At 34.8% G+C, this 12900-nt stretch overlaps 1 protein-coding gene across 1 annotated transcript in view; it reads right to left on the minus strand.

Moving 5' to 3' along the window:
- The window catches only part of DCDC1 (doublecortin domain containing 1), a 287695-nt gene that overhangs the window by 53711 nt on the left and 221084 nt on the right, over window positions 1–12900 (minus strand). The window contains exons 20-21 of the mRNA XM_084894634.1: window positions 10425–10551; window positions 2305–2483 (exon numbers count right to left, since the gene is read on the minus strand). Of these exons, the coding sequence (XP_084750760.1) occupies window positions 2305–2483; window positions 10425–10551 (306 nt within the window). The remainder of the gene's footprint in view (window positions 1–2304; window positions 2484–10424; window positions 10552–12900) is intronic.

Below are 12900 nucleotides of genomic sequence, written 5' to 3' on the forward strand. Positions count from 1 at the left end.
GGAGTTCAGAGTCAACATTTAGCAATGAAGTACAAACTCATTCTCAGAAGGCCTTTATTATTAAGGCAGATGGAAGATGTTGAGGAATGGAGGGGGTTTAAAAGTAGAAATTGGGGGGAATGCTGATAAGAGATGCAGCTAGAGAAATTAGCAGGGATAGGTCATAAAGGACATAAAAGTTAGCTAAGGAGCTTGAGTGAGTCCAGGGATTATAATTTACTAACGACTTACTGAAATTATCTAAAATATAAAATTTTACTTTATAAATTCAAATTGAGCCTTTCCTTTTACAATTCTTTAAAATATCACTTAAATTTTTTCTTTGTTTAACTTTGCTTATAGCTCTAAGAGATGAAATCCTCCTGTGACACAGAGATCACAAAGGTCTTGATTTATATAAATTTGACAACCATCATCAAGACTATCTGCCAACATTCTGTTACTCACTGAGATAACTGTCAACTACGTAAAGAACAAATGCTTCTTGATCTTCCTTTGGCTTTACAGATGGAGAAATCAACAAAAACAAGAACAAAGGCTCCTCAAACTGTCAAGAGTGAATTATTAAATAACCAAAGGAAACCATCTGATTGAAGCAGAATTTGGTTAAAATGGATCTATATTTCATCTATAACCAGTTTGCTTTTAAAGACATGAAATAGCTCAACCCTCTATCTTCTTATGAGTAAGTTTCAGGATAAGGTAAGCAATTTGCCCCTATATGTCATCTGCACTTATTTATTTTGACTTAGATATATTAAAAGTAGCACAGCAAGGCTTCCACCTTGCATGACTCTGGGGTGCCATTCACATAAGAATACCATGAAAACAGTGGCCACTGGAGCTGGACAACACAGCCTCCCTGTGATGCCAGCCAAATCTCTTTCCATTGAATCTCTCTGTTACCAGGACTTACATACAGCTCTGGGGGAAAATGCTATAGATGATCCTGTAGAAAACTTTCTGAATCAGCCAAGATAAATTAAACATATTTAGTAGAGTTTTAGAGTCAAGTATATGCTAGTGTATTTTAATTATTTGAGAATAAGTAATTCATGCAGTGAACAAAATGGACATTTGATTACCAGGACACACTGTTCCATGAACAAGGACAGCAGAGAGTTTCACAGACTCTCTGCTAGAATAGCTGTCCAAATGAACAAATCTCTCAGATTATGTTTGGGTTACCTTATAGAATTACACATTTTAAAACATTAATGGGAAAAGACCAAATCTGTATACAATTTTGAGCCACGGTTAAAGAAGATATAGAATAAGAAAGAAAGAAATATAGGAAGAGACAAAAATTATTTAACTTTGCATGCTAAAAGAAAAACGTCATATCCTACTTTAAGGGCATTACCCTTACATTTTACATCTAGCAGAATGAACTAATTATGAAATGTATGCGTCAAAGATTTCAATTTCAGGCTTGACTTTACTTTGAAGATTAATTTTTTACTTTATCATCTTTACAAGGCAGTTCAGTGGACAGCCGATCTGAATATTATTCACTGTTCAGCGATGTATGAAGTATATTTAATCAATGTGAAGAAAGTTATATTAAACTATTATCAGCAGCCTCAACTATTCTAAACATCTCAAAAGAAAGGTCAAGAGGTAATATCACTGCTAATCATATGAGAAACAATGTGTTTAACTCATTCTTTATATCAGAGCTTTGTGCTGATCTATGATTCCTTTTGTATAAAATATAAAGAAAATCAGCAGGTGATTCTTCTCCAAGCTGGAGAAATATTGGCTATTTGGGAAAATTTTATTCAAATCTCATAACATCAGCTAACATACAGATCAATGTTTTTCTATGATGAACTTTTAAAATGTTATTCCAAGTCAAGGATATAAAATTATATAGAGTTATATTTTGAGAACTATATTTGTTAAATATGCCAAAGCTATAAATGGAAAACGATTGTATATAATGATTTTAGTAAGGAATTATAAAAATATATTTAAAAAGCAATTTCAAAAGAATTATTTCAAATTAATAAAATTAAAACAATTAATTCAAAATAGATATTGATTTAAATTTTTTCTAGAACTATTCATTTATAACTCATTATTTTATCCCATGCCTCACCTAAATCAAGAGCTCAAATGTTTCCTAACATAGAAACTAAATAAATCTGAATATCTATTTTCATCTCTAAATATCAACATGAGAGCCCTTTAAAAAAAAATAAACTCAGAATTCTCTCAAAAAAACATCGGTAAGCAAGAGGACAAAAGTGTGTAGAAATTAGGAAGTGTACTTAATGAGAAAACTGAACAAGCTGTCCTTACTTCATTTTTTGCCCAGGTGATATGTCTGGACTCATTATAACAAGCGCTCTGTTTTTATTCTTGTCTCCATTCCGCAGAACTCTGAGTCTTACGGGCACATCCTGCTCTGGTGACTTACAGATGGGTTTCTTCATGGAAGGACTATTTGGAATAAGCAGTCCTTCTATTGGCCAATCAAACTCCTTTAGAAAGAAATGACAAAAAATTGATAATAAATAAGAGAGTTTAAGATATAAAGAAATATAACACAATACTGATGCTTTTAATCTTTTATTCAAGTCTAATTAGTGTTTTGTGTGAATAAAGAGGAAGGAAAGTAATTTTTTAAGTGCATGTCAAATCTATGTTGTGCTACAACAAGGAAAATTTATTCCCTTTCAGAGAAACATCGTTCCAGTAAAATAGAACTGAATTAACTTGGAATGTTTTTGTTCATGTGTGAAATAACTTTAATATGAGGAAAGTTAGAATGTGTGAAAAGTAGTTTTATAACATAAAATAATATTATCTTAAACAAGACCCTTTTGGCAAAGAAGAATATATTTGGGGAACACTCCAAAAAACATAGCGAGATGATAAAACCTAAATTACAGATGTTTCATTTGTAAAATTCAGTTAATTTGTATTCATTTATTCATATCTACATTTATTTATTAACTCATGCATTATCCAAATATTGTTTATTATAGTCCAGGCCCAGTGCTTAGACACTGGAAATAACTTGGAGAGTTATTATGCTGAGTGAAATAAGCCAGTCAGAATAAGACAAGTATCACATGATCTCACTTGGAATCTAATGAACAAAATAGATCCACAGACATAAAGGCATGGAATAGACTGGAATCTCAGAGTGGGGGGTGGAGGGGTGGGAAGAGATTAACCAAAGAACTTATATGCATACGTGCATAGCCAATGGACACAGACAATAGAGGGGTGAAGGCCTGGGGTGGGGTGGAGGTTGAATGCAAGGGGGAGTAGGAGACATCTGTAATAACATCAATAAAAAATAAACTTAAAATAAAATATTAACATTAAATAAACAACACTATGAACATGATAGGAAACTCTTCTAATGGGTGCCCAGAAACTTAGCTAGAAATAAGCTGGCAATTAAGTAGTGTAAGTGTAATAGCAAGAGGGTATTCTGAGGTGTGGTGGGACCACATGGAGAAGAACCTAACTCAGAAATGCCCTTGTGACAGACCTGAAGCCTCAGCAGGAGTCAGTGCAGTAAAGGAGGGTAAGATGATGGGCAGAGTATGTATCAGGTTGAGGATTAATAGAACACGATGTTTAGGGAAATAAAAGGAAGTAAGGATGGCTCCCAGGTTTGTAGCTTAGGCGACTTGGTATTGCCACTCACAGAAAGAGAGGTTTGCAGAGAAAGAGTAAACGAGGAAAGGGATGATCATAGGTGATGTCAGACAAGGTCCTAGTCATTTTTTTTTTTAATCTGAATAAACAATTGTCCTGGCAGCAATTAAATCCCTATTAATCTGCAGTAACTATCTTATAAAATATCACAATTCCATATAAGTATGGATCTGTTTCTGTGTGTTTTACTCCCTTTGATTTTTTAATTTATCTCTCCCAATAAAATACTATGCTGCCTTAATTATATTTGGTAAGTCTTGATATTTGGGAGGGCAAATACCCCTACCTTGTTATTCTTCTTTGGAAATTGGTTCTTATTGGCCTTTTGCTACTTCACACATATTTAAGAATCAGTTTGGTTAGTCTTTAAAGCCTGTTTGGGATATAAATACTCTGAAGCAGGGTAAGTAATTTCCTAAAGGGTTACAAATACCCGAAGAAGGGGTAAGTCATGCTGAACAGGCAAATTACTCAGATTTTTTTTTTGAGGAGGTCCTAGTGTCCAGGCTGTTTCCCACTGATAGTACCTGTGGGTTGGAGAGGTGTGCTGGCATGTCAGACCAATACAGACCAAGGCATCTGTGTGTTTTTTTTGTTTGTTTGTTTGTTTTTTTGTTTTGTTTTGTTTTTTAATAAAAAGGGAGGTCGTTTTTTAAAAGACAGGGCAAAAAGTAATAATTTACTAAGATAATCCCTTGAAAATAATTTTTTAGAACCTCGCAGTTATACTGAACAATCACATAGCTCAGAAAAATGTGTTGTGAATATATTATAAACAATATCTGAAGGTTGTGAAGATTAAATATTCTGAAACAGCATCTAATTAGAATGCTCTAATTTGTGAGATGAATAAGTAACATTAATTGCATGCAATTAGGGGAAAAGCAGTATAAATAAATGTTAAAAACTCATGAGTAGAGTGCCTTTTCCTTTATATTTTCAATATAAATGTACATGTATTTATAATAGTAATATACAACGAGGCTAACTTATCACACTTCCAAGTAAACAAAATCTGAGTTAATGAAGTTTTAATGTACTCCTGACCTTCACTGAGAACCTGTTGCCTGTATGGAAATTTAAATGCAAAAGGGCAGACAACGTTAGATATGTGTCTATTATTATGAATGGAGCAACAAGAGGTCACTTTTCCTTACTCTTGTTACTGAGAAGGAACACAAAAGGTTATGATAAACTCATTGTGTGTTTTTATTTGAAGCTTTTCTATTTTAGAAAGGTTATACTTAGCATATGGGATGATGGAGGAGTGGCGTTGTATACCTCTTCAAGAAATAAGTTCAGGATTGACCTGTAACTCTTCTACAACAAAGATATTAAGCAATTCTGAGCAAATCAACAGTTTAGACTTGAAGCCAGGGTTGGATAGGTGGGAAAGAGAGAGGAAAATGGTCTCCTTACTAAAAACTGTCTCACAGAAGCCTTGGTATAAAGTCGTTAATATTTCCCCCTTTCTTTTTTTCTAAACCATGGAAGGGAAAGGCAAGAGAAACAAGGTCCTTTCTTAAAACGAGTCTGTGAGAACAGTCAGTTCATAGACTTAGGACAGTGGTCAGGAAACTCATTAGTCAACAGAGCTAAATATCAACAGTACAATGATTGAAATTTCTTTTGAGAGCCAAATTTTTTAAACTTAAACTTCTTCTAATGCCACTTCTTCAAAATAGACTCGCCCAGGCTGTGGTATTTTGTGGAAGAGCCATGCTCAAGAGGCCAAAAAGCTGCAGTTTGCCAACCACTAAGTTAGGATATAGAACTAATATATTTTTTTTTCAATTTCCCACTCATGCTATAATTCTGATGAACTTAACAGAAGTGTGCCATCTCAGTTACTAGTTATTTGTAGGTCCTTTCACTGCCTAAACTTGTCTCAGGGCAAGTGGTAACCATGCCAACATTGGTTTCAGCTCCACTGGAGCATTGCTGACTTCAGATGGAGTCCTTTGCTTTCCAGCCAGATGAAGGAAGCCTGAGATCTTCTCTTTTTAATATAAGATATCACAGAAACCCAATGAAAAGATTATTGTGGGTTTCAAAATTTTCTAAATGTATGCCATTTCACTGATAGTTCTTTCTTTCAGCTCCCGTAAACAGTGTTCTAGTGTTTAGGGAAATTTTCCTTGGTCCTTCATAGAAACAGAGAAATATAGTGTCAGGATAAGAAGGACAACAAGAAAACATAGATTAACCGGAATACAGTGCTATTTCCTCACCCTCTGTCTTCTCCATCGGAGCTCATGTTCCCATTCATTTCTTAGTGGTTCTCTCTGTGTTCACACTACTGCAAGGCACAGCTGCATTGTCAGGAGCCTTGCTGGGCTGTGGTGCTTCCTTAAGCGGGTAGCTCTGCCTTTTCTCTTTCCTCTCACTCTCATAATCAAAGGCCTCTTTGAATCCAGCTCCTAACCAATGATCTAAGTTCTTAGTCAAACTGGCTTTCATTCATCTATTTACTATTAATAAACAAATAAATTCCTTTAATTTTCTTTCTTGGGCCTTTTCACATATCCTTTCTTACCCTTCATAATTAGAGTTAATGATCATAATCTCTTAACAGATTAATTAAATGTGTGTTTTCAACTTTATTTTTATAACATGTACTCCTCAAAAAGAATATATTTTAATTTAGTAATTTAAAAATTACCATGCAGTCACTCATTCCAAAGTATTAAGCTTCATCATACTTATTGTTTGTAATGATTTCATTCTGGAATATGAAAATACATTACTCCTTACCTTTAAGTGGTTAGAAGTAGAACTTCTCAATTTATAACCTTTCCCCCAAAAGGTGAGAATATAACCCGAGTTCCTGGAAATTATTCCAGTGAACTTCATCACAGACTAAATCAAAATAATTCATTAATCTTGTTTTTAGGAGGTTTTGGCATATTTAAAAAATACTGGTATCCTGAGACATATAATATGCTATTCACTCATAAAACAGTATCACTTGCCTTTTAGGATGATTAATAGTTAATCAAGAAGCATGAAATCAGTTCTCAGACCAGCTGTCACCACTGAGAGGCAAACAGTTTGGCATTAATGTAGTCTGAGTTACTACAAAAATAATTCCTGTTGTCCATGCTTCCCTTGGTTTTTATTCTATTTTAATAGTTCTCATCCAGGAATGAACAGGAGAATTTGAGTCTCACTCAGGATAGTGTTTCTTAGATATTTTTCTTAGATTCCATATTTGGACTTAATTTTCAGGCTCATTCAATCAGCCTGACTAGCTTTCCTCATACTGACCTTATAAATGAATGAACAAATAGCCTTGTTTCTGGGACACCAAACTTTTTATGTGAGTTTCTTATTTCTCAATTCTCTGACTTCTCTTCACCAACTTTGCCTTCTTCCCTTCTAATTCCTTCCTTTGTGGCACACAGCCTGTATTGTTTAGACTGTAAGCTCCATGAAGGTAGAGGCCATGTCTACCTCCTTCCTTGCTCTACATGCTTTGCCTACATATATAATAAATAATGATTAGATAAGTGGTAAAGTTAGAATTTTAAACTTATAATAAAATTAATACATATATCTACAGTGATCAAAGTGTTCTGAATCCCATTATATGTCACATTTTTAATTGCAGTTTACTTAAATGGAGAGTCTTTTCCAAGCAAAATATTTATTGTATTTAATTATACACTAATAAAAGTATCTTTTTTGCTTAAGAAATAGACTATGTGGCAATAGAATTGAAGAAAATATGGTTTCTTCAGATAAGATAGATTCAGATTTTAAGTGAAATGGGTCCCATTTAATTTGAGTTTCCTGCTTGATAAGTATTTTCCTCTTTTTCTCAAATATTTCAAGATAACAGGACTCTTAGGCTGAGTCATTTTGGAAAACATGGTCAATTTGTATCACTTTAGTTGATTTAGTGCCTTAGTCCTTCAATTTACAAGTGAGGGTCAACTTCTTATTCACTCTGCCCAAAAGCTATTGTTCTCTGAATTGCTAGAGAACTCAGGAGTACATTTTCATCCTTAAGATCATATAATTGTTAAATCCCAGATTATTTGGCAAAATTGTATTTTTTAAAAAGTAGATGTTAAAAGGAACCTGGTTGACTTAGCTTTCCTAATATAATTACCACTCATCATTTAAATTCATTAACTAACTAAATTACTTGTATATTGAAATATATAGGCACAATATCTGTTACATTTGCAGTCATGATAACATTCTCTCTTCCCCTATGTAAGAGAGCATACTACCGCCGAGGCACCGCTGATCTCCCCCATCCCAATGAGTGGGTGGGAAACTTGATAGTTCAATTAGAGGTGTCCCAGTTTCTGCCAAGTTGGAAAAGTCTTTGTTTGTTTGTTTATTTGCTTTGCACTTTTGGATACATATTCAATCAAATTGAACATGCAAACTTCTTACCAGAACTGTTGTTTCCTGGCCAAGATATATCTCTCCTTCTCCCTTCCTCACTGTGGTTTCTGGGTATAGATGAAAGTTCAATAAACTGTATACCATTGAGGAAAGGGGTTCATGGTCTATATGTAGGTAGTTGTTCTGGTTCCTTAGAGGCCCTTAATGATGTGCTCTTGTCCTCTTCAGCCTCTGGGCAACCTACTGGCACCTGCTCACTACCAGTGAGGAGCAAGTTATCCTTCCTGCTCCCTGGGTTTTAGCCTCTGCCCTTCCTGAACCTCTGAAGAAAAATGTGTAATTAGCACATTTTTTCTTTCTTGGTCTAATGCTGGGTCCCTTAGTTTCTCTGTGCTACCCTTTTACCTCACCTCCACCCTGGCTCTCACTATTGCTGCAAACCTGAATCTTGGACACATAATTCACCTAGCCCCTTGTTCGGGCTACCCAACCCATAGCTTCTTGCATTTTGAAGAATTCCCTTCTCTTTCAACAAAATGCAGCTTTCTAGACTGTTGCTTTACTGCAGTCCAAATATGTGGATGTCTTTGGGGTCCTAAGCAATCCCTTCTTGGTTTCAGACCCCATCAGTACTTCCCCTAAAAAACTGACACTCATTGATTACATAGAAAATTGTGATTTCGCAGTAAAGAAAAAACAGAACAAAACAAAAAAAACAACAACTTGGTTGAACCAGAAAATATGACAGCAACTAAGAAAAATCAGGAGAGAATACTTTAATCATTTAGAACATATCATTGATCTAGCGGTAAAGCAAGACATACTAGGGACCCAGAAAGGTAAGCAGAATGCTGAAGCTGGATTTTATCTTGAGGGAATTTTCCAAACTCCAGTGAACTTCCGCTTCCATGGTCTCGCAGCGGAAGGGCACAGGAGAGGATTTCCAGGACATTGAAGGGTGGAAAGTCTAACAGGAGAACCTCAGGTATGTTATGATGAAACTAAATATTGAAGAAAAGGGAAGGTTTTAAAAGCTGTCAGGAATAATATTTAGAGTGACAGCTGACTCCTCAATAACAACAGAGGGAGGTAGAAGTCAGTAGTGATATCTTCAGTTTGCTAAGTGGAGAAACCTTTCATGGATGAGGACAAAATAAAGACATTTTACAGATAAGTAGAAATGAAGTTTGCTACAATAACTAAAAGAAGGATATGCTAAGGAAAAAGAAAGTAACCAAGGTTGGAAGGACTAAGATGTAAGAGGAATTTATAAGGAGAAAGAAGAATACTTTGAGGTAAATCTAAGTAAATATTATCTACATACAATAATGTTAATATCTTATGGAAAATTTTAAGAATATAAAAATAAAATACATGACAGAAATAGCATATAAGTTACAAATCAAATCACTGACATTAAAATATCATAATGCTCTCAATTATTTGAGAGAAAAGTAAATATATTTGTTAAGTTTAGATTTTTGATGATCTATATATGCAAGTTAAAATGCTCAGAGTAATAAAATAAAGAATGGAAATAGATGATATAATTTCCAAACTAGTAGATGAGAAAAATATAAGAAAAAAATCAAAAAATAAGAATGGAGAAAAAATAACACAGAAAAAAACAAACAAACAAACAAAAAAAACACCCCAGAACAAATAAAAAGCAAATAATAATCTAAATATATCTGTCATTGCAATAAATAGAAAAGATCAGCCCGGCTGACGTGGCTCAGTGGTTGGGTGTCAACCTATGAACGAGGAGGTCATAGTTTGGTTCCCGGTCAGGGTACATACCCGGTTGCGGGCTCAGGGGTGTGTTTCTAGCTCCCTCTTCCTCTCCCTGCCTCTCTGAAATAAAAATATTTAATAATAATAATAATAATAAATAGACCAAGTCCTTATGTAGAGATAAAGACTGTCAGGCCATTTAAAAAAATGAACTATTGATATATGGTGATTATTGGAGACCCCTAAATATAAAAATATACAAATAAGATATACTAGGCAAAAAACAAACAAACAAAAAAACCTGAAGTATTACTATTAGTATTAAAAAATTGAGACTTTCACTAGGGCTCAAGAGAATCTACCTGATGATAAAATAGCAATTCTCCATAGAAATACAATACTTCTGAACATGTGTGTTTCTAAGAACTAAATATCAGAATGCATAAAGTAAAAATATAACTAATAGAAGAAAAATAGATAAATTTATCTCCATAATGGACAACTTAAATGCAAATTACCAACTGATAGAACAACAGAATGAAGTGATCTTTTGCATCTAACAACTACGCATCAAAAATTTACATAGGAATTGTTATAACATTGACTGGGCCCTAAAACTTAAGTCTCAACAACCACATCTTCTACTAAAATACAACCTCGTTAAGTTGGCCGCTGGGAAGGACTGGCCAAATGTAGGTAAGCTTATTCCAGAGAGGATTTTCAACTCTGGAATGTTTCCACTGGCCTGGCTTACTGGTGCCTGCATGTTTTATGGCCCACCTAAAAGGAAATAAAAGATAAGAGTTATATAGCAAGGTTAACCATCACTTCAAAATATTTATTGAGTACTATTATGAACTAGGTAAACAATTCAAGACCCAAAACTGATAGTTTATTATGTACAAGAGACACAAATAAAAGTAATATTAAAAAATAAATGTTTAAAAATCAAGAAAAATTGGCAGTCATAATTGAAAGTGGAATTTGAGACAAAGGCAAATTAGATGGAATAACAAAGTCATTTTATAATTACTATATCATAAATAACAATACTGAATAGAAAAAATCAAGCAAAACTTTTTAGACATTCAAAGAGAAACCAACATAGAGAACATATTATAATCTACTAGGCAAATATTTTTAAGGTGACGAATAAGGATATAAAATATCTGATTGTTATAACTAATAAATGCATAGCTATTTTTACATATATTGTAGCCTATAAGAGAAAATGTCTTTCTTAACAATTCTTAGAACACTTGTAATATTTGCCACTAACAAAGTAAATTTTAATACAGTTTTAAAATGAAAATTGAATAAGCCACTCTTTGTGGCAAATCCTATATAATAAAGACGTAAAATGAAAATTGATCATCATGCCCTCATAAGATGGCTGCCTATAACTAGGCCGGCAGGGGAGTTGGTGAGGGATGACCAAATGACTGAACAGCAGGCTGCATGGGGCAACCAGACTGGCTGAGGGGCCGTGAGGGGCAACCAGGCCAGCAGGGGGGCAGTGGGGGGTGACCAGGCTGGTGTGGGGGCAGTTGGGGGAACCAGGCCAGCAGGGGGGGGGGGCAGTTGGGAGTGATTAGGCTGGCAGGGGGGGCAATGAGGGATGACTAGTCATGGGTGACCAGGCTAGCAGGGAGGAGGCAATTGGTGGCAACCTGGCCAGGAGTGGGAGGCAGTTAGGGGTGATCAGGCCAGCACGTAGAGGCAGTGAGGGCAATCAAGCGGGCAGGCAGGTGAGCAATTAGGAGCCAGCAGTCCCAGAATGGAGAGGGTGCAGGCTGGGCTGAGGGGACCCCTCCCCCCCGACCCCCCCCCCCCCCCGCTCCATGCACGAATTTCGTGCACTGGGCCTCTAGTGATAGAATAAAATTAGTTATAAAGAAAGGTACAAATTTTAATCACCAGATGATTTTAAAAACACATTCTCCCTCAGATAGGGGGAAAAAATCACAATCATTAATACCTGTTTAGAAGCAACAAAAATAACAGTCATGAAAACTTAAAAGATACATCTAGAATTATAGTCAAAGGTTAATCATAATGTTAAATGCTTATTTATTAAGAACTAGAGAAGGGAAATTAATAAAGCATTTAATTGGATTTATTTGAAATCTATATGATTATCCCATGGAAGAGATGAAAAGAAATAATATTTAAATAGAAATAAATCATTTAGAAAGTAGGATAGCAGAAAACTGATACAGAAATGTTGTTGAAATAAATAAAACAGCAAATCTTTTGCATATAAGTTTAGATGAAAAATATATAATACAAACCAAATAGAAAAATTGGGCTAATCTTTGATAAATGAATATTTAAAAAACAAAACAAAAACAACTCATAGATTTTAAATAAAAAACAGAAAACATGTTCTTGCTCACATAACTTTATAGGTGATGAAACATTATTTGCATGCTATATAAAATATTCCAGACCATAAAATACAAAAACCTAGCTAATTAATTTCATGAATGGGGAGATAGGCTTCACTATAAAGCCAGTTACTGGTAATTTAAGAAGTAGCACAGCAATCCTATTTAAAATTAAAGATGTAAAATTTCTGACTCAATGTTAGCCAATAAAATTTAACATTATGTGAAGACAATAATCACTATAATTCAAACATAAAATGATGGACATTTATTAATGTAATAAATCACTGAGCAATGAATGAGAATACAGTAGCAGTCCATCACCCATAATTCCCTATATGATGGGCCTGAAAAGTTCTCTGAGCTAGCTCAGCCTCATCAGAACCATCTGCAGTGTTCAAACTCATGTTCAAGGGCCCAGGTTTCCCATAAGCTTGCTGAAAATTCTGGGGGCCTCTACACCAAGAGGTAGTGGTGGCAGGAAAGACCTGCTCTTTAACAACATAGAACCTGACTCCTATGACTGCAAAGCCATCTGTGCTCTAAGGCCAACACTTCTGCTTGTACCTTGATCCATGTCCGCTCTCCTTTAGAAGTATTACATTTCTCTCCCTTCATTTGTATTATGTCTGATACAGCTTTATATCTTACAAACAACCAACCAAACAAAAACCCAGTTCTCTATACCCCTCCTCTATCTCCAATTATTGCCTTATTTCTTTCTGTCCTTATTTCTTTGTGT

The sequence above is a fragment of the Pipistrellus hanaki genome, assembly GCF_964339955.1.
Source record: "Pipistrellus hanaki genome assembly, chromosome: 9".
Classification (NCBI taxonomy): Eukaryota; Metazoa; Chordata; class Mammalia; order Chiroptera; family Vespertilionidae; genus Pipistrellus; species Pipistrellus hanaki.